At 39.0% G+C, this 22,252-nt stretch overlaps 2 protein-coding genes across 3 annotated transcripts in view; one reads left to right on the plus strand and one right to left on the minus strand.

Moving 5' to 3' along the window:
- The window catches only part of CTNNAL1 (catenin alpha like 1), a 58,897-nt gene extending 40,110 nt beyond the window's left edge, over positions 1–18,787 (plus strand). The window contains exons 9-19 of one of the 2 annotated variants that reach the window (XM_075084475.1): positions 1,465–1,623; positions 3,245–3,337; positions 3,639–3,789; positions 9,961–9,998; positions 13,228–13,278; positions 13,376–13,530; positions 14,239–14,287; positions 15,098–15,154; positions 15,296–15,415; positions 17,620–17,703; positions 17,811–18,787. In XM_075084475.1, coding sequence (XP_074940576.1) covers positions 1,465–1,623; positions 3,245–3,337; positions 3,639–3,789; positions 9,961–9,998; positions 13,228–13,278; positions 13,376–13,530; positions 14,239–14,287; positions 15,098–15,154; positions 15,296–15,415; positions 17,620–17,703; positions 17,811–17,978 — 1,125 coding nt within the window. In that variant the 3' untranslated portion in view covers positions 17,979–18,787. The remainder of the gene's footprint in view (positions 1–1,464; positions 1,624–3,244; positions 3,338–3,638; positions 3,790–9,960; positions 9,999–13,227; positions 13,279–13,375; positions 13,531–14,238; positions 14,288–15,097; positions 15,155–15,295; positions 15,416–17,619; positions 17,704–17,810) is intronic. The other variant, XM_075084476.1, reaches the window with a different exon arrangement.
- A 262-nt stretch (positions 18,788–19,049) lies between these two features.
- Positions 19,050–22,129, minus strand: ABITRAM (actin binding transcription modulator). The gene is made up of 6 exons (XM_075084479.1): positions 21,990–22,129; positions 21,867–21,918; positions 20,411–20,540; positions 19,539–19,615; positions 19,398–19,467; positions 19,050–19,329 (listed from the first exon to the last, which is right to left on the minus strand). The coding sequence occupies exons 1-6, from the start codon at positions 22,060–22,062 to the stop codon at positions 19,204–19,206; spliced, it is 528 nt and encodes a 175-aa protein (XP_074940580.1). The 5' UTR covers positions 22,063–22,129; the 3' UTR covers positions 19,050–19,203.
- Between the last annotated feature and the right edge of the window lie 123 nt (positions 22,130–22,252).

The raw sequence follows: 22,252 nt of genomic DNA on the forward strand, positions 1-22,252 counted from the left end.
GTTTATTTTTTAGATCAGGATGAAAAGAATATGTAATGAAAAGGTAATTTTTATGTAGTCTATATATAAAAGAGAATTGCCAGTTCCTATTCTAACTTTACAAGCCTTGCAGATATCCTTTCTTCAGAGCTGATTTCATTTCTGAGATTAGTGGTTTGTGCTAATTTTTAATGGCATGTGAGCAACGTTATATAAATAGCTTATAACAGGTTGTCATAGCTTTTTTTCTTCTCTGAAAAACAGACACAGCAGATTTTGAGGCAACAATTCAGGTTTCTTGCATGAAATAATAATTAAAAAACCCCAACAACAAACAACAACAACAAAGAACAAACACAAACCCTTAATTCTGTACTGCACAGGAAGTGCTGCCAGGGAAGGGGGTAAAAATAGGTAGAGTCCAGTGGAATGAAAAAACCAACATACCGTTCTAGTAAACATGCCCTTCTCTACAGAGTCAAGGCTCACCAGTGTCACAATTTCAAGCTCATTGCATTCACACGAACTTGAAAAATTGGCTGTTCAAGAAGGTTAGTGTGTATACTCGGTGCAGTCCAGCAAAGTAAGCGTAATATGACAAGACTCATAATAGTCTTCTGAGCATAGGAATGGTCTGCTATTTCTAATGAGGTTGCTATTTTGTTTTTACCTATGGTTTTAAAATGGGGCTGATTACAGGGCATAGGTAAACCTACTATGACTAGTCACTAGAACTAGCGGCAGCTGTTGCTGATAGCAGTTGTCAGGCAGAGTCCTTCACAGCACAATTTCAGCAGATCTATGGGTCTGAAAGTATGTCTGGATTTAGGGATGTGTTTCAAGGGGAAGCGTCTTCTGGCTTGTTTGGAGTGTATAGGGGAGAGTTTGAGACTTCTCCAAGACCCATCTCTGGCTTCAGTCTCCTTGCAGAAAAGATGCCTTTTACTTTTCTAAGGCTGTGTCACAAGCTGATTATATTCAAGCTTTTCTTTGCATCACTGAGAATTCAATTTATTAGTAGGAACTTAATTTCTAATATATTACAAACTCAGATACTGTGTGGCTTCAGTCTGATTCACACAGTTTAATGTGTGTTCTTATGAGAACTGGCCATTGTGTCATGCTTATGCTGAACTTGATGCCCCACAAATTCATGCACCTGTGTTTTTTCGCAGCTGTAACATTATTAGAAAGCAGCAGTGCAATAGCTTCATGTCCTCATTTTACCCAGCTGCTCTTTTGTTTCCCTCCGTATTTGGTTGTGGGTTTTTTTTGACTGCAGTCAGATTTATGTTTGGACTTTGAATAGTAATTGGAGAATTAAAGCACCACATAACATGCAGGTTGTATATGAGCTTTCATGGCAGTAAGTTTTTTGCTTCTTGGAAAAACTACTCTGTCTCTTAAGTTTATTTGACCTGGAACTGCATGAAGATTTTTGCCTTCCAAGGTTTATCTCTCCTTCTTCTTTTAATGCTACTCAAGGTCCACAGTGCAGCAACAGCTTTGGCAGCAGATCTGCTAAAATACCATACAGATCATATGGTTCTTAAAGCACTGAAAATCACAGGAGTAGAAGGAAATCTTGAAGCTGTAGCAGAATATGCTTGCAAGCTATCAGAGCAGAAAGAACAGCTTGTTGAGGTGGGTTCATGGCTACTTTAATTTTGTAAGGCACTTGGAAAATGAGTGGCTGGATTTATCTTAATCTAGTCTTCAGGAAGACTGGCTGTGTTCTTGTAATCTTTATTTTATTTTTCCCAGTATACTGTTGAATTTTGTATTGTTCTTGGTAGGGTCCGAGCCAGAGGTGTCACTGTGGCATACAGCTGTAGAAGGGATTTACAGTCATACCCAATTTTCCTCCTAGATATAAACTCATTCTGTGTGTATGTATTGGGGCTAAAATATTAATTTAAAAATCTGGTTTTAGATCCAAGGAGAGATGCCTGCCCCTTTCTTTCAAGCAGTAGCTGTCCAGCGAACAGCTGAATCCAAAGACACATTTTAAGAATGCTGGGAATGTAACGTTAAGTTTCTTAATGCAGTGAGCTTGACTGTTTTAAAGATCTTGTGTTTTTGTCAGTCAAGAGGGCCACTGAAAATCTTTTCCTGTTTGTGAAAAGCAATTTATATGTTTCATGTACTAATACATTCATGGTTTCATATGGTAGTATTCACACATGTGAACGAATAGGACTTCCAAGACTACTGAGGGATCATGGCTCTTAGGAGTGCCTGTGGAGAGGATGTCTGCCACATATACCTTGTTGCGCTCTCGTCTAACAGACGAGCAGAAGTAATTGTACCAGTAGGAGCCATGCAAAGATACATCAGTTTGATCTGGAACATGGTGATGCCAGCGGACGTAGTTGTATGGTAGCTAATACTCATTAATTTCTAAAAAATTCTGATATCATATGGGGCTTGAGGATTCATCCCAGAAGTATGAATATCAGAAGCAACAACCTTGAACTTCCAGAACTGGCAAATCAATACTCTGAATTTTTAATTTCAGCTTTAACATCCCCTTTTTCTGGGACTAATTCGTGTTCCAGCAAGACACTGGTATTTTTTTTTTTTTAGGCACAACCATGAGGTTAAATAGTGTTTGTATGTGAGGCCTTATAGCATTTCTGATGATGGAAAGTGCAGTTAGTCTAATATGTGCTGTCTCTTCTGTCTTATAAATTCTCCTTTTGATCTGAAAACTTTGATGTTCCTACTCAGCCCAACGTTCACTCTTAGTCTCATTTAAAAAAAAAAAAAGACTACCTCTTGCTTACTGTGCAAGGAAACAGTATTTATTCCCTAAGTTAATTTTATGCTGATTTACTCAATGATAATTCAGTCCCCTGGATGAGGAAGGCCTAAATTTTCCACACAGTTGCTAATTGTTGAGTAAGCCTGTTTTCCTGTTTTGGTGTAATCATTTATGCTATAATTTTTCCAGGTTCCATAGGTGTCTGATTACTTTCAGGTTTATTCAGTCATAAATATGTGAGATACTTGGTTTATTTTTATTTATTTATTAAGAATTTTCTTTCTCTTGGTGATTTTCTACACATTCCGAGTCAGGATTTAGCCCTGTTTTTGTTGTAAATGCTCTGTGAGAAACAACCAGCTCTGCAGTCTCCAATAAGTTTTTTGAATGGACTAGCAATAATTTTTTGTGTGTGTGTTTGTGCATGTGCACCTTTTCTCACTACTAATGAAAGCATATTTTTTACCATTCTTTCCTCTTTGAATTATAAAAAATACTTAGATGTGTCGCTTATTGAGGCATGTTTCTGGAACTGAGCCTCTCGAGATCACTTGCATACATGCAGAAGATACCTTTCAGGTGACTGGCCCACAGGTATGCTTAGCTTTTATCTGGCCACTTCTACTGGACATAAATCAATAAAAATTACTTGTATTAATGTTTTGGAGACCTAATGTTGAACTGTTCAAAGCAGTTCTAAGAAGAGTTACACTTTAATGTTGGGTGGTAGCTAAAAGAATGTATAAGATCATGCCTGCAAATGTCTTTGTATTGTATTCATGTGACATAATAGTAGCAGTTTAAGTTTGTGTTTTGCCTGTGAAAGCATTTATGAATTCGTGTGCAACACTATGTACTAGGACTTCCAATAGCGAATGTTTTGTTCTCTGTCCAGATAATTTCTGCTGCAGAAACACTGGCATTACATCCGTCTAGCAAGATTGCAAAAGAAAATCTTGAGGTGTTCTGTGAGGCCTGGGAGTCTCAACTGAGCGACATGTCTATGTTGTTAAGAGAAATCAATGATGTGTTTGAAGGAAGAAGAGGTAAGAATGCTATGTAGAAATAGAAAAATGTAGTCTTCAAAACACATAGTCTAAGAATTTTAAGTGTGTTTAGGAAATACTGTGTTCTTAAGAGAAGAAAGCAATAAGCAATCCCACGTCCCATATGGCAATGTGGAATCTAGGTGGCAATACACAAATATATTGGTTTTGTATAGATGTCAAATTAGGGTGCTTACTGGATTTTTGTTTTTCAAAACATCCAAAAATTTGAAGGCCTGATTTGTGTAAAATTAGGCATGTTTAACTTTCTGCACTGTGATTAGTTCCAGCAAAATCAAATGGAACTGTTCAAAGGACACGAAAGTATTTGATACAGCTCTTTGCCAGTGGTGTCCAAATATTTGGTGTGTAGGGCTTTCATCCCACCTCTTGGTTTGTGTAGGACATTATCAGTTCATAACAACCAAGATGTAGCTTGAATTGTGACATGCTTAATTCATTTCCTGTATTCCTGGAAAATATAGATATACTTATGTATTCTATAACTGTCAGCTTGCCCTGTATTCACTTCATAATGTAGTGAATGTAGTTATTTGATTTTTAAACTGCTATCCTTTCTGCTGGATGGAATCTCTGGCGACTCTGCACAATCTTGGGATATTTTCTCTGGTTGGTAAGTTTATTGGTATTTGTACAACATGTAGAAGAAAACTGTGGAATCCTAAGAAAAAAAAAATTCCGTGTTTACTGTTAGTGTAGGGTAATTTACCTTAAAAATGGAAGCCATTTTGGTTTTCATTTTTATCTAACTTTTTTTTTTCAGATGTCGTCTTTAGTGTAGCCTGTCATACTTCTTGCGGCTACGTGTTTGTTTCAGTCTGTAAAGTATAATTGCATACAGATAGAATGTAATATATAATAATAATGAATGTCTTGTATTTTTAAGAAAATCACTCAGGTTTAAAAGTTTAGATTTAGTTAAGTACAGGGACTTTACTTTTTCTGTATCTTAGATACAAAAAAAAAACCTTATTCAGGTTAGGTGATGCTTTATCAATGATAGAATACTTCATCTTGTTATTCATGTGAGACTCTTTTTTTTCATTTTTAGAGTTTATTTTGTCATTTTATTTTGTATTTTCTGTACTTGATCAGGTCTTTGGTTAAGCAGTTCTTTTCTGCCAACTTTGTTGTGAGGACAGTAAACAACCAAACACAAGGCAGTAATATCTTAAATTGTTGCTGATGGTGGCTAGATGAATGTGTGCAAGCCTGAAGACTTGTAAAAGGAAAACATATATTGAAGTTCTGAGCGGGTTTACAATAATTGTGTGTAGTGCAGGTTATTGGGAATTTGAGTGTTTGAGAAATATATGATTATTAGCTTGTTCTTCCACCTTGATCTGGAATGCCATATAAAGATGTGTAGCCATCAAATCCTGTTTATGGGCCTTTTAACTTTCAGTGAGCTTTTTGTTTGTTTGGGGAGCCAAGGACATACTGACTTTATACACAGCTTTAGATTTTATATAATGCAACTTCAAATATGATATTACTCTAATATTAACATGTTATAATAAATCTGGAACCTGCAGGACTGATCATGCAGTATCTGATTTTTTCATATTCATATATCTATAATTTCATATTCAGTCTAGCAGGGTTGAATGATAAGCTTTTAAAATATTTTTATATAGATATGTTTATATATGTATACATAAAATAATAGGATAAGAATCTTGCAGCCACAGTAAAGCATATACTTGGCTCTCCAAATAAATAGTACTTGAAGTGTTGTGGCAGATTCTCCTCTCCTGTAGTTAGTAACTCTCTCTTCTCTTGTGGCTGTTGACAGCAGATAACAGACATTTTCCACAAGCGGTACTTTCCAGTTTCTTTAAAGCATCATTTCACAAGGCAACCCAATATCATTGCTTGAAGGAGAGAGAAGAGAATGGGTAGGTGTTGCTGAGCATGTTGGAGGCTATAGCATGTGTGGGCCTGGGTGCAGTGAAGACTATCTTCTCCTGTTTGGCATAGCCAGATGAGTCTGTTCCTGTTAGCGTCTCTCGTTTCCTCAGTCTGGCTTTCAACATAAAGTGTTCTGATAACACCATTGGTAAGATAGTAAGTGTAGCTTGTATTCTTTTTATGGCCTTGGTTTCATTAGGTCTTGTATTGCCAGAACAATGCTTAAGAAATCATGTCTCTATTTTTTCTTGTCTTGTGGCCTGGCCTAGTAAGGGACTTCTCTCTGAATCTGCATTGTTTCATATTAACTGTCAGTTATCTCTTTAGAAGTAACTTGGTCTTCTACATCCACCTGTCTTCTGCAAAGTTTTCCTCTGTATTGTGGGCTAATCTTTTTTTAGTTTGCTTGTTTTCTCTTGGACTTTAGAGTGACTCTTGTCAAAAAAAACCCAAAAAAAACCACACCACCGCCACCACAACAACAAAAAACCAAAACCATCACCAAAAGGGAGGGGGGAAGGCTCACACACATACTCCCACCTCTCTGCTTCCAGAAAATACCCTGAAGTTACCTTGCCACTTCCAACATTTTTTCACTTTTTTGTAGAAAACATGACAGATGACCCAATAAATAAACTCAACTAAAGTATTTGTTTGCTAAGAGATTATAGAGCGGCATTCACAAAACTTTTGCCTCCAAACACTATGAAGTTTCACAATATTTTATAATGTTTTATTCTTCTCATAACTCATGATTCTTGTCTTAATGTTGAGGTTGGTAAAAGTGTCTTTATCTTACGGACTAAAATGTAACAAGTGCTTTATTCCTAGTAGAATTGTGATTTTGTGTAACAAAAGACAGGATTACAGTAAGAAGGTATATATATTTTTTCCCCTCAGTTTAAAAACTTGTATTTTTGTACTACCAATTTAAATGTTTGGCTTTGTTAGAGCGTTCAGAATACAGCTTAAGAGGCAAAAATTGAATGGTGACTCAAATGTGCTGGACACATCAAATAAAAGAAGCATTTTTCTGATTACACTAGATTCACATTGTTTATACTAATTTCTTTATTTTTACAAGCAATTGCATAACTCTTTACCTAGTGTTTCCTTCATATCAGCAAATTAGGTATTTCTCATACTGAGGTTCAAAACTGACATGGATAGAAAGCCAGATTTAGCTTGGAAATTACACCATATTTTACTCAATTTTAATATAATTACACCAGATCATGCCCAAATTGAAATGGGCTGGTCTTGGGGAGGGGGGTGCACATGCACATAGGGGTGGGGGAGGTTGGTGAGCATATCACAGCCCAGTAACCCTCGCGTGTCTCTTGAAAATGTCTCTGTGCTATGCAGAACTGTACGGTGAGGTAGCGTTGGCCTTCCGCTGCTTAACCCTGAAACACTTTTTAATCCAACAGTGAGGAGGCCCATTCTGCACAATGTTGGTGTGTGAAATGTTGCGTGGCTGGTTTGGGTGGAGGAGAGTGCCGGGCTCCTCTCAGAGGGTGGCTTCCGTCAGCTGGGAGAATTGGTTCAGTCTGTGGAGGGATTGGTTTGTTCTCAGAATTACTAGTGTAGGTTAGATACTTTAATGCTCTTGCACTTTGAGATGAATCGCCCAGCAAAAGTACTTCTCACTGATCCAATCTGTTTGATGTCAGATAGTCTCTTCTTTTCTAACTCCTTGGTTTCAACGTGCAGGAGAAGAATGTGAATAATCCCAATTGCTCCTTTGTGACTTGGTCAGGAGTGAGAATGATTTATGAAGATAATTTCCTCTTCTGCCCTCCTCTTTTGTTTTGTCCGCTTGATCTGAGAGGACTTAAATGACCATAAGGATTTGGGAGGGCTGTAGTTAATGAATAGGGGATGCAGACCAAAACTTCAAAATTTAGAAAATAGAATTCTAGAAAGAAGGGTGAAGCAGGGATGCAGCCATCCTTCTCTCAGTAAGAAGTGAGATCAAAAGCAGGATTTAGAAGTTGAATTAGTGCTATATTGGAAGGGAAAAATATGACTGGAACTATGGAAAGTAGAAAATTGGAACAGACAGAAGATGAAATAGTAAAAATTAATTTTAAATGAAAGAAATAGACAAGGAAAAACAGGTTAGAGAAAACACATTAGGAAAAACAAAGGCAGACTCAAATAAATAAAAGGAAGATCATAATATGGCAAAAAGCCTTTTGCTATTATAGCAAAGATTTGACTTACAAACTAAGGAAATTTAATGCCTGAAAAAATACATTTTGTTAATGGAATAAAATATAAATTCTGTGATTGTACTGATGTAATTAAGTATTTTCTGACTAAGTAAGGTTATCTCTGGCCTGAGTTGATCTGTGCTTTAGAAAGGTCTGGTATCTGTGGGTCCAGTGAGGTAGGGGTTTTGTGTATGTGTGGGGTTTGGGGTTTTTTGAGGTGTTTTTTTTATTTTGTGTTTTTTTTTTAAAATATTCCAAGAAATAAATAGTGACATCTATCCTCTTTCGAATATGGTAAGCAACTAAACCTTGCAAAGCCAAATAATGGGAATTGCTTGAAGAGCAAAAACAGGTTGGTTTTTTTTCTTGTTTTTGTTTACCATCTCTTTCATTTGGTTTCCATAATTCTGAATGCCCACCTTGTGAGTGCGAGTAGTGTGTCCTGTCATTTGTATGCATTTGTATTCCATTTTTTATGTCAAAGCTTTCTGTGTTTGAACTTTTTTAAGTGTCACAACAGGGTTTTTACATAGCACCAAGGAGGCTTTTTATGCTACAGCATTTTAAACTTGCAAGTTAACTTTTGTTCTTGGTATGTCTTACATGCTTTCTTACACTCCCTTTAGCTGGTATTTTGATACATAGGATGTTGTAGAGCACTTCTTTTAATTTGTTATCAGTCTTTAGTGGGAAATCTTGCTTGGATGCACGTTTGGGCAATTAATATCTGAATAACTCTGCATTCTGAAAAGAATAGTTAGGCAACTTGTGCCCTGATAGCTCATTTCATCTCTTGCAAAACTGGGCAGAGGAAGGAAGAGGTGATCTTTGACAGGAAGAATTATATTTTTCATACCTACCAAGAGGGTTGAGGGACACTTGCCAACTTACTGACATTTTTTAGGGGTCAGTTGCCTAGACAGACATGGAGTTCATGGAGTTCTGTGGTGTCAGGAGATAAAGAACATGCTTTCAAAAAGCACGAATGCAGAAGAGAACAGTCTTCTGACGACTCAGAATGGAATTTCCCTAGGAGCTGATACAAGAAGTGGAAATAGCAGTTGTAGGGGGGTTTGCTCGTCCTTTGTCTGCCGAGACGCATCATCTCTATGCAAACCTGGTACCGATATCCATTATAGCATGCCCTTTGTTTCTTCGAGTAAAATCTGGTTTTCACTAGCTCTTCAGTTTTTTTATTTTCTTTATTTTAATTTTATTTAGCAGAGTTTCCTCTCCTGAATCTATTGTAATAAATGTAGTCTTCACAGATAATTAAGCCTACTGGTAACTGGAGCTCTAATCTTAGGCTGTTAGCCCAGGCACTGTTGCCTCTTGCTGATAAACTCTTCTTACCCTCTTTTAGGTAACACCTAAAAGGGTATGGGTTTTTTCCCTCTATTTGTTTTGCTCAGACTTGGAATATCTGAGGCTCCTGGGGAAATAATTCAATAAGTGTGTGAAATGCTATAAAGCTTTTTGCTTTATAAAATACAGTGAACGTGGGATACAAATAGTACAGTACAACACGAGAGTTTTATTGGCATTACTTAAAAAAAACCTGCCTGGGTATTTCTCACTAGTGGCATTGCCTGCTCCAAATTTTAGACCATCCAACCCATGCCCAGAGAGGCCTTATGTGGAGCTACCATTGTGTGTTCTGTACTTCGCAACAAATGAGTGCATGTAGAGATAGCTACTCGGTCATTGGAGATAGTTTCTTTATTTGCTTGTGGATTGCATGCAGGGGACTAGAAATCTTATTGAGGGGAAACTGTTCAGAGGAGCTTTTGTAACTGCCAGTTGCAGTGGGCTAAAATCTGAACGGTACAGAGATCTTGGCTTGTCTCTCTCTGGAGGCACAAGGCAGGGGGAATCCTCTGCAATATTCCAAGAAGAGGAATTACGGGTAAGTAATTTGCTTTTGTAGTGCTGCAACTTAAGGAAGGATGAAGTAAGGCGTGTGATCCCACTGATTAAAATCTGCATACAAATTTTGGTGTAAATGTGTGTGTGTTCTTCATAGGAGAGAAGCGTGTCTACCTATCACTGCCCAGACCAGGGGTAAGTTGCTTTTGGGATTGTTGTATTTACTTGATATCTGCTATTAACTAACTGACTTCTTTCCATGTCATGCCTTGCTGAGGACATAGCAGTATCTTGGTAACCTGCATCCTGACTGAATGGCTGACAGTAAAATATTGAACTTTGTCAATTTTAATAAATTAATAGCAAACATACTGAAAACTAAGGTAACTAGTTATGCTTCAATGACTTTGACTGTACATGAGCTTTAATTTCTGTTCATTAATAACATATTTTTACCACGTACTCAGTTGTCACACTAGATAATAAAAAATGCATTGTTACTATTAAAACAGTAAGAATATGCTGTAACATAACTTAAAATAAGTCTTGGTAATCTGATTTTTATTAACATTGTTGCCCGAGTTGATCCATTTGGAACAAATGGACATGTTCGAGCCTGTTGTAGGCTCTTCAAATAATAGGTTTTTGTTTCCTTCTTTGATCTTAAATGTTTTTAAAGCAGAGAAAAAAGCCACTCCAAAGGTCCAGGTTTAGTTGTGAGGTAACTAATATCCTTAACTGATTATAATTAATATTACATTGTTTCTAAGAGCATCTCTGTGTTAGGAAGCCTCCTAAAAATTGCTAATGTCATATAATCAGCCATTTCATTCACTTGCCATATACGGAATCTTTTCATGGGTAGGAAAAAGGGGAAGAATGATCTCTGAAGGTACATTAAGCTCTAGCTTGTTTCTTTCTCTCCTTGCTTTCCTTAACCTGTAGTGTTGAGCAATTTGCGTGTGTAATGATCCCATTTCCATATCTCCTGTTTTGCAATTCTGTGACTTCAAACACAATATGCTACTTCTGACCCTTAATGAAAACAGAAAAGGTCATACATTATAAATCCAATCTGGAGATTAAATAGAATAATGTTAGGCTGGGTAGGCATGGGTGAATTTCAGGGTTATGGAACTAAATAGTGAGACTGGAAAATAGGTTGGCTCAGTGACTTTTGATGGGGTTTTTTGTCCCTCACCAGTTTAAGCTACATAGCTTCTGGACTTCAGCCAAAATTTAAAGGAGCGGTGTTTGAAGTCAGATCGCCACATATGGATTCGTATGCCTTTTAAAAATACTTTCAATAAAAACTTTGTGCCCAGGATTTAAACAGCTCTGCTTTGTTGTTGTTTGAAAGGTCGCCGCCTTCTTTTGAATTTTGCAAGATGCATAGATTTGAGGGAGTTCTGATTTAATGTGCAGGTTGGAGGTAGACAGGAAATGTAGATTACGTCCATAAGGCAACAGAGTAATTGCTTTGCCTAACTGATGCACTAACCTTTGGATCTGCCTCTCTTCCCAGTGCTGTGACTCTCGGTACTGCCTCTTCTCTCCCTGCCATCACAGAGGTCTGCTGTGCCTGGCTAATGTCCACGCTGTCCCTACACAGAAGCCACACTGTTCCTGTTGATCTAATTAGATTACATATCTTGTTACATCTGTTAAATTGCAACTGTGCTGTTGCTTGTAATGAGTAGCATCCTAGACTGTGCCATAGTTGAGGACAGAGCGGTAGTGATGATTCATGTGTGTGCTGAATGCACAGGTATATTTTTCTCTATAGTATTAGGTGTCAAATCATGTTTTAAAAGCAGAATAACTGCTTAGCTGATTTTTGCCAATTTTCCTATTCAAATAGTGTGAGTGAGCCCTACAATGGAGAAAACTACAAATCTGACGAACATTCTGAGGTTTCCTTAGTTATCTGTGGACAGAAAAACTTATTGGTGCCAGAGTGCTGGTTTTCTTGAGTACCATTCACTCAGCAGCTGAAATATTTGCAATATCTTGTAGTTCATGTTTACATACAAATCTAGTTTGGCTTTGTGTTCCTTTCTTGTTTTAAGACTCTGCCTTAAAACCAGCATTTCTTGAATTGCATCTCTAATATGCAATATACTCAAACTTAAAATGACAATTAGGAGTATCAGTTCTTACACTTCTTGCTAAATCTTTTGATATGAGATCGGCATTTCTAATACATAGAGAGAATTACAGCGTCTATTCAGGGTCAACAATCATAAGATTCAGAATATTTAAAAATTTGGGGATGGGGACAAGAGAAATGGCATGAAAGCTAAACTGAGCAGCAAAATGCAGTAGGAACTTCAATCGTGCTACTTTATTTTTGGTCAGACTCTTGAAATGAGAGATAAAGACTGCACCTGGAGCTTATTTCTGATGCTGTTCACAATGAATGGTGCTTTTTTTTTTTTTCTTACCCCTGCAGGCATTACTGAGCTTAATTTGCCCAAGTACTCCCACTAATGAATAGCAGCTCTTTTCAGATTCTCAGACAAGGGTGTCAGTCGTGTACTCTTATCATCCAGCCTCCTCCAGTGGCTCACACCTCTCCAAGTTATGACGCCAACTTTATACTTTCCATTCCTCTGCACTCCAGTGCAATTTCTGAATGTGGACTGTAGCTCCCATGTCTGTTAGCTTTTGCTGTCTTTGCAGAGTGACAGTGCTGGCACGTGAACTTAAGGACAGGAACTGCTGTCCTCTACATGCAAACTGATTTGAAACAAATCATGTATTACTGTGTGTATGTGTTATGCAGTTGGCAAGCTCTGCCTTATCAGACAGTCCCCTAGCATCAGTACCACAGACTGTTTAATCTGAGCCAATAATTGGCTTGCAGCAAGGCTGGTATTTCAGATAGTTCATGACTTAAATAAAAGAAGGAAACCCATAAAAAGATCATAGTGTCAGTATTTGCTTCAGCAAAGTGATGCAGAATAATGAGCTGCATTGTCCCACTAGCATTTGCATGGGTTGTACCCTAGATCAGCTTGCTACTAGCTAAATCAACTTCCAAGTCCCTGTTACATCAGTGTCATCTGTGATAGAAAAATCAGTGCAGTGGTACTTGATTAAGACTGTTTTTTAGTCCTAAGTATTACTGAGGATTTAGAGGATAAGGGAAGGAGGTGGTACCGCATGAGGAAGCGGAGCCATGAGAACTGTGGAAGTCTTTTCACTGAAACTTTAGGGTGACTGTAGGCACAGGCCCTGTTTGCACATGCCATTTCAGGAGGACAGCCAGATCAGAACAGGTTCTCAGCTTCTACTGAGAAGTTTGAACGCTGGAACTCACCTGCAAAGTCTCCCTCTGAGTTTAGAGCCACCTCTTATGATTTGTTAGTAAAACAATTACTAATTCCTTTTATTTAAAAATATTATTTTTTGTTTGAAACAGAAGCATAATGCAAATCTGAAAGCATTAAAGCCAGTCAAACTAGATACTGAGGTAAGATGCCATCATTTTAGTAAAAAAATTTCTAAATTTTTTTACCTTGTCTGAAGAATGTGTTTTCAAGTGCCATAAATATGGTTACCATTTACAGGAACAGGCAAAAATTGCAAAACTTGGATTAGAGTTGCATCTGCTCACATCTGATGTGGATTCTGAGACGGAGAAATGGGAGGATCAGGAGAATGAGATCGTTCAACATGGACAAGGCATGTCAAGTATGGCCTACTCCATGTACTTATTTACCAGGTAATTGCACTTTATGCAGCATGTTTTGGTGGGAAGAGCAGCATTAACAGTGTTTATAAGAAATAAGACTCTTCAATTTTCAGAGTGTAATAATTGGGACACATTCAGAAAGGAGTTATTTCTATCCTTACAAGAATTTATGAAGTGAAATTTCTAAGCTGTGCTAAACATCTGTTTTGTTGCAGAACAGCTATTTAAATACCTCTTGGGTACAGAAAACATTTTAGGAAGTATATCCATAAATACTTTAAAAGTTAAGGGAATTAAAACACAAGTATATAACTTCAGATTAGAATTACTGATCTTTGCTGTACTGAAAGGTGTTCTTCCAAAACTTGCCAATGCAATGTCAGCTTTCTTATTTGAAGAATTCAGGGGTTTTTCTTTTAAGAGTTGGATTTTTTTTTACCTACTAGTCCAATAATACTCAGTATGCCAGACACATGGATTTCTGTCCTTGTTCTGCTGATAAGTGAACCATTGCTAATTTCCCAATAGAGCTCTAGCCACTGAGGTGTTTATATAATATTTTGAAACATATTTCCTGTAGTAAGTTATTGTTGGGCATAGCATCCTCTAAAAGATTGTTATTTTACAGTTCAGTGGTATGAATGGGGGTGAGAGAGAGGCTATAAACTGTGCAAGTAGCAGGCAAAATAGTCTGCAGTTTATACCTGACATATATTCTGCTTTTGTTATTTCCCACAGAGGAGAAGGACTTCTGAAAACTACTCAAGATTTATTTCATCAAGCAGAGGTAATATAGTTTTAGCAAAATAGGGGATAGGCGCTCTGAGTGAAGAACAAACTAGAACTTAACTCTCCAGCTCCTTGCACATAAGTACACTGAACCATGAATTGACTGGCAACTGTAGATTTTGAGCAGCCCAACTCTGTACTTACTTTCTGAGAGCTAACTTTTCAGCGTTTCAGTAGCAGCTTAAGGCAGCACTCATTTAACAGACGGATTCCAGTTAGGAGTAGGAATAGCAAACTGGCATTATGGCACATAGTGGACTTCAGAGCATTAGTAGTATTCATTGTGTCACTTAGCTCAGTCCCTGATAGCATTACGAGACACTCCATGCTACTCTGAGCAGCAGTATTTTCATGGGAAAGAACAAAGATGTAAAAATCTGAATAATAAAAACAAAAGACAAGGGGCCAAATGAAGGAGTGTGGTGTGGTATTTCCAAGGTACATGCCTGTGTTTAACAGGAGGCTGGTTGCCTTTGTCAGGACCATAAACAAACATGGCAGGTGTCACCTGCCCACAAAACTCTTGTGAGCTGCTACAGCGCAAAAAATAACTGGAAGTCAGGGGTTTTTTTTATGTAAAGGGAAAGCCTTTAAACTTTGCTTATATGGGAGAATGGCAATTTGTAGCTTAGCTTATTTCAGAAGTCACTGCAAACTGCTGACTCGTGATAGTTGTATACATTTGTAATTAACAAGTATTTCCTGCTACCTTTTTACTTTATAGCACACTACTTATTAAAACAATAAGGAAGAAGAGCTGTATCTTTCATTGTGGTTTATTTTGTTACATGCTTTCTTCCCCTTTCAGATTTTTGCTACAGAGGGCACAAAGCTTGCTTCATCTCTTCATGCCTTTTCTGATCAGGTGACGTATGACCTCTAAAGCCGCCGGTCAGCTTATGCCACTAGTGATACCGCTTAAAAGCTGGTTGTGCTGTCTTCTCCGTTAACTTGATTTTGGAGTCTTTAACCCAGAGCGGGTTTGTCTTCCTGAAACACATTTCAGGTACTCGATGATGACAAACCTTTGCTTCTGTTGGAGGCTGAAAAACTGATCTCTATGTGCAAGCAGCTCCAGATAACGGCTAAAGCTTCTGTTCAGGGTAAAAGTGCTACATTTACAAAGGTAAGGTAAAAATTACATATATTCCTGGAAGTAAGACCTAACCTGTTTTGAAATATAGTAACTTACTAATTTATGCTCCTGTTAAAATATGGAACAGTTCATGACAGCTGAACTTCAGTTGACAAAGGACCATAAAGATTATGCTGTTGTGCCTTGTTTCTGCTGTGCAATACGTCATTGTTGCTGTTCCTTGTGTAGAAGAGGAATTTACTTCAACTTGAAGTAGTTTCGCACCGCATGTCTCTTGAGGAGCTGATGTGCGAAGTATAGAGGAAGAACAGTAAGAAGCGTTCCTCTTGCGGAGAATGTCTGGTCTATTGGGACTTCCCTCACTGATAACTGCAATCCAGGCCATTTACCGTGCTGTCTTGCCTCAGGAAGGGATTTTCTTCAGCATGAGAGCTACTATTTTCTAGCCTTTTTTAAAAGAATTCCCCCACCCCCACTACCAGAGAAGGGCTTCAGTGACGGTTATCCTGACCTGACCCCCTCCTTCCTGTTGAGGGTTTGATAGGAGGCAAAATACGGTACACTGGCACCCAGCACACACGGAAGCCTGTCACTGGATGCCTTGGATAGTATGACCATACAGGCTTATATGAAGGTTTTCTTTAGGGAGCATGGATACCCAAGTTCTGTGTAACTGGCCCAGTGGCCACAAGCCGCTGATATTGATGTTTTAAGGGACAGTTTCTCTACCCCTAGCTTATTAACGTCAGAGTCTAAGAATCAGTAAAATAAGTAATGTGATTTTTTTTTTTCTTTCCTTCCTGTTATTAAGAGTACCAAAATCATCATTTGGGTTTTGGATTTCACTGTTAGTTGAAAGAGTTTACAGGAATGTTTCCCAAAACAATGAGGTTCCTGGACTGGTCTTTTAAAAGACAAAAAAAAAAAAAAAAAAAAAGGTGGAAACCTGTCCATAGGCTTCCACTACTTTATATTGCTTTTTACGGCTGAGAACTTTTTTTGAAGAACTTCTGTCAACATCTTCCTCAACTTACCCACTCGCTAAAGAGAGGTACTGGAATTCCATCATGCTGCAACTAAGAATTTTCAGCTGAATAATATGAGCTGGAGTAATACTGTATATAATATACGGTAATCCACTAGAACTTTATTCAGAAAAATATTAACTGTAATTAAGCATATCTCACTAAGAAAGGACTTCAATGATCAAAGTAGTAATGAAGGTAATTTTTATTTCCACCACTATAATAATTATTGGTATTCTGTTGTTCTTGATACTTAACATAAACGTAACATATTCCAAACCCCAAAGCCTCTATTACTGAAACGAAATACATGCTTGCTTCTCAGTAGGTAAAGTCTACCCTGGACTGCCCAGAGTTTACTCTGATATTATTTGTATCTATTACAAGTAAATATGTATACAGCTGCCATAAAAGTTTCAGCATTGCTACTGTGAGAAGTAGATCCGCAAACCTTAGTGGGGAATAGAGGTCAGGCTTTCCGATGAACTTCAGGTATCCCTGAGCAGCAATATGATCAATGTGAGCAAGACCATTTCTGTACACCTGGATGTTTGTTCCAAAGGGCTATGGAAAAGGTGTTTCGATTTTACAGCAGGGACTGAAACTGGCTGGAGCACCCAAGCCGCTCAAAACCAAACTGAGCACCTCAGGGCTGCTGCTTGGTTTGTTTTACGCTCTCTAGATAAACTAAATGGGAACTCCACTCTGTTCATAGTGATTTACTACTACACAGCGATAATAAGCTATCAAACTAATGTTTGTTGAGGGCCCAGCCTTGTGACTTGTGCTTGAGGCATAAACTCAAATGCCTTTATGAATTAGCTGACTTTTAGTCTAACTCTTATCAAGGTAAGGCTTACGTGATGCATGGCTTTCTAAATCATGCTGACAGGGCATAAAAGGAAAAACATGAAGAATTGTGATGAATCATACTTATATGGTAAGAGCTCTTTTCCAATATTACTGTTTAATATTATATATTATTCATTCTCCTGGGATGTGTGTCATTCCCTTCTGCTGCCTAGCTCAAGTAGGGTTAACAGAAGGGATGCTGTCGCTTTACATGTATTATAAATACAAAAAAGGTGATTAGGATTTGTGAAGGATAAATATTGTCTGTTCAACCTCGAAATAACTATCACCTCACACATTAAACAACTGCCTAATAAAAATGAGTGGTCTTACTATACTTTTAATTGTCTTGTTTAGGTTGATGCATGCATTCTGAAAACAAGGAACGTGATGACTGTCTTATGCCAACTTCTTCCACTTTGCTGCAAATTACTGAGAAAGGTGAGTACTTGGTTCATCTGCAGTATTTTAAAGGTTTGGGGGGGGATTTTTTTTGGGTTTTTTTGTAGTTTTTTTGTTAAGATTTTCTTTTTTTTTTAAATATACAGAATAAAGCAGGAAATACCTGCCTTAAACCTGCTCCACCGTGGAGAGAAGAGAGAATACGAACTGGTACAAATGCACACACTCCAGGAAGGAGAGCTGAGACATTTGGCATCAAGTCTTTAGAAAATCATGTAACAAACATGACGTTTTTAGAAAGCAAGAAATTATAGCGCTTAGAAATGCGGGAACTCCCATTTGAAAGTAACATTTTTGAATTTTCAATATTGCTTTCATTTGTGGAAAGTCAAACCAGGTGAATCCGAATTAAAACTGTTGACCTTTGTCATGTCTAATAGACGTCCCATAACTTAGCAGTTACAAAACCGACTAGCCTAATTGTTATGTATTTTTGTAATGTGAATGCCTTTCCTATGCTCACTATTGATACTGGTTTTGTAATCAATGCTTACGAATGTCTTAATGGATTTTTCAACCCAAAGATGCTGCTAATAGACATTCTATCTAAAGAACCTTGTGCTGCATACGCTATATGTAACACTACTGTTCAAGTCTGTAAACTCATCTCTGGCCTGTTTCAGTGTGTGTGTGTTTGATAAAGCAGAATCAGGAATACAGTCTGAAAGGCTGCGGCCTAAAGCACTGAAATGTTCTCTTAGTTATGAGCTATACCTGCGGTTAAGTAGTTCTAGAAAAAAAAAACCCTCTTTCAACAGCTGCACCGCTGAATTTTAATCTTGTTGACATGATTCATATTTCCAAAAGTATTTTTAAGTGATTAATACTTTTGACTCAACCCCTTTTTCTTTTACTGTTATTTGTAGTTGGCAGTTGTTGCTTCCTTTGTTAAAACTTACTGAGCAGAATTTGAATTACATTTAGAACCACTGAAGTATTATGTAGACTTTATCATACCATGTAAAATTTAAGAAAATAGATACTGATTATGACAAACTTCTGTACAAAGGGCATTATTTGACTTTGGGATGCCATGAAAATACAGCCTGGTGTGAAATACCTATTTTCAAGTTTATCTGCTCTTTGTACACAGGCTTCTGTTGCATTTTTATTTTCAATTCACCTTTGTCAAACTCCATATTGTGTTAGTTTAACTAAATCAGGCGACAGCTAAATCGCATGATTTTTCTGTATGTATTATGCTTGTTCTGAGTCAGAAGCAAAGCTGCCTGTGGAACATAAATACTCCCCAATGTATCACTCTGTGCTTATTTAAAAACTTGTAGTGCTAGAATTCAGAAAAAAAGAGAAAGCACACTTTAACATACAAACTATTTGACCTGGTTTATTCTTGTATGAATAGTTTTAAGTTCTACTTTTACAAACAGCTGCTAGGCCTTTCAATACAACACAAGTTACAGTGTACATTAAAAGTAGCTTATTTATACAGTTACCATCTGTATTTGATACTAAATAATTTCATGAAGAATTACGGCGTTTCAACAAAACCTCCTCGTACTCCTTCGGCGTCAGAAGTCCTTGGGTTATACTCTTGCTTTCTTCAAATTTGGGTAGAACCACGGCGATGTATCCCTCGGTTGATGGCTAAGAAGCAAGACTGAAGTTAGCAGTGAAATAAAAGTTAGAAAATAAAAAGCAAGAAAGCGTCTTACCTTTTCTTGCAGAATAGCGGGATTGCTAAGAATGTTTTCATTCACTTCTATCAGTCGCCCTCGTATACAACTGCAAACGTGTTTAGATTCAGCAGCAGTGCGTGGTATGTCAAGGTGAGAAGAGAAAGGGAAGAACCTTACCTGTAAACAGTGTATTCCTCTCCATCTGATGAAGATATCCTGCACAGAGGGGCAAGTTCTGTTAAAAACTGAGCTCCCTGCATTTGAAAAATAAATAAGCATACATATATTTTTAATTATACCGGGCTTTAAGTATTACCATCAGCAACATCAGTTCATAAGGTTCTCCGAACAAAGCAAGGAAGTGTGATAGCGACAGGCCAGGGCAAGTTACACAGCTGTGCTTCCCTACAGAAGGAAAGATGCCAACTTAGTTATGTGCACAAATCGAATGGAAGCTTCTTAAGAGCTTACAGGTTTAGTCATAATTGACTTTCTTGTGGAATAACAGACTTGTAGTTTGATCAGATTAAAACTGGAAGAAAGTGGAGAAAAACACCACTGTTGACTTCCTATAACCAGGTTAAATTACACATATCTGAAAATCCACCATGAAGCACACTGAACTAGCTCAGCTGCTCTCTCAGTCTATTTGAGAAAAGCGGGAGTCTCCAAATCCTTGGCCTTTTCATAGAATCATTAATGTTGGAAAAGACCTGTAGGATCATCAAGTCCAACCGTCATTCTGGTGGAACCAAATTTTTATCTTTTCAGGGATGTTTGAGTCCCTCTGTACACTATGAAAAAAATTACTAAAAGCAACTGTCAGCCTTGGTTTGAGCAACACTCGAAACCACCAGTGCCACAGCAGCACTGTAAGGCCCTGGCTGGGACAGTTAGGCGCCTCTTGAGAAAGTCTAACTTCTTTGACTGGGAAGGGGCTGTTTTAAAATGAAATGCAAAGGTCACTTGGTTTCTATCCTGGAACGGGCAGAAAGCCTCAGGCAGTGACAGACATGAAAATGAAAACTAACCAAATCAAAAAGCCATACCCTTTTTGACTTCCCAGAGACCTTATTCTGGAGTCTGCTACAGTTGGCACTGATTTGGTAATTAATGCTTTTAATTGTTTTTCCACTTTGAAGAAGAGGATGGGCTTCTGCCAAGGTGATGACACAGATTCTGCAAAAAGAAATATAATTATTATGCCATAGTTGTGTGTGAGTAGCCATATTCTTACATGCTCTAAGTAAGCTCCACAACCACCTCTGCGTATGCTGGCAGGATTTAAAACTGACACTGACTACCTCATGTGGGCTCCTAGTCTGAAATGCTAGCAAGACTTCCAGTCTTGTGGAAGCTGTTGTTTACTGCCACTCTTTAAAGCACAACATTCTTCCCTCTACAGCTCAGCAGGAATGTTAAGCTGACAGTTCAGCGTAATGCAGTGGGAGTCACAGGACAAGCACCTACCAGGCTTGGGGAGGAAGCAAGGACAGAGGTCTCTGGGTGACAGCATGGGCCTTGAGTAGGGTAACCTAGAACACAATTTACTTGAGCTAATGAAGGAGAACAGAGGGTAATTGTTGGCTGTCAATTAGAGACAAATTTTAGCTTCCTGCTTACAAAAAATGTCAGATACAGGATGCAATCTGACTCGCTTTCTTCAGGCCATGTTACTTGGCTGCTGTACCAAACCGAATGAAAATTGCATTCTGACCTGAAGCAACTCCCACAGATTTTGAGCTACTAGACTGGATCATCAAAAGCAGTACACTTCTCTGTTAAACAGAACCACAGCTTTTAAATAAGCTAGAGCTATTCTGTCTGTTGTTGGTACCCATGGGAGCATACATGGTTGAATTGTCCACTGATAGCTGAACTAGATGTTCACGTAAGATGATCACGTAAAGCACAGGCTTTTGTTGGAAGATGCAACACGAGGCAGTTTTTCTCAGAACAGCTAAAGGGTGATAGCAGTGAATAGTTACAGCAGATGAACCCTTTACTGATCTGGGCTTTAGTTAACCTGCTGCTTCTGTTTTATCTTTTTCTAAAATAGCGATATTTCCTGTCATGAAACTGGAGAGTTTGAGACAAGCCCAGCTGTAGAGACTAGGCCTACCTTCACCCCTAGGCTAGAACCACGCCTAATGCACACTGAGAACGCAGGACTTGCCAATAAATAGAGATGAAGCTGTTCTGTTTTAAGACGAGTTTAAAACCTAGAGCAAGGACCAGAATTAACACAACAGTAGAGGAAGCCAGGGCCGGCTCTCTCCCTGCGGATGCTGAGCCGTCCCCCTGCGCCCCTCTTCGCACGTTCCCGCCGCGCAGCTCCCCGCAAGGGGGAGCCGGAGCCCGCAACGCTGTCAGCGCGGCCCAGCAGCCCCGCGGGACCGGGGAGGCCGCCTCTTTCTGAGGGGACGAGTTCGGGCTCCACCGTTCTTATTGTAGCAATTAAGGCACCCGCCCTGGGCCCCCCCGAGCCCCGGCCCCGCCACTCGCCTGTTGGAGTGCTGCAGCACGCAGAAGTCCTCGCACGGCCGCCCCTTCACGTCTGCAACAGGGCACGAACACCAGTGACCGCCCCGCCGCCGCCCCGGCCCCGGCCCCCCCGCCCGGCAGTACCTGGCTTGTACCAGCGCGTGAAGTACCGCTCCGCGCCGCCCCGCGCCCCCCCCGCCGCCATCGCCACAGCCATGGCGCGCGGCCGAGCCCGCCTCGCCGGCGCGCCGCGATGACGGGCGGGCGGGTCCCGCCTCCCGCCCCTCGGCCGCCGCGGCAAAACCCTTTCCTCCCCCTCCTCCCCACCCCGGAGGTGGGGAAGCAGCTCGAGGAGGCAAGTGGTTTGACTAACCGTAAGGAAACACTTTTTTTCTTCCCCTGAGAAG

This window comes from Phalacrocorax aristotelis, chromosome 2, assembly GCF_949628215.1.
Source record: "Phalacrocorax aristotelis chromosome 2, bGulAri2.1, whole genome shotgun sequence".
Lineage (NCBI taxonomy): Eukaryota > Metazoa > Chordata > Aves > Suliformes > Phalacrocoracidae > Phalacrocorax > Phalacrocorax aristotelis.

Bases quoted from the DNA above. Each gene is read 5' to 3' on its own strand.
- ABITRAM (XM_075084479.1), bottom strand. From the start codon at position 22,062: ATGGCTGTGGCGATGGCGGCGGGGGGGGCGCGGGGCGGCGCGGAGCGG. The intron at 21,919-21,989 runs GTACTGCCGGGC...GCCCTGTTGCAG, and splicing joins CACGCGCTGGTACAAGCCAG to ACGTGAAGGGGCGGCCGTGC. The intron at 20,541-21,866 runs GCGAGTGGCGGG...TTCTTTTTGCAG, and splicing joins GTGCTGCAGCACTCCAACAG to AATCTGTGTCATCACCTTGG.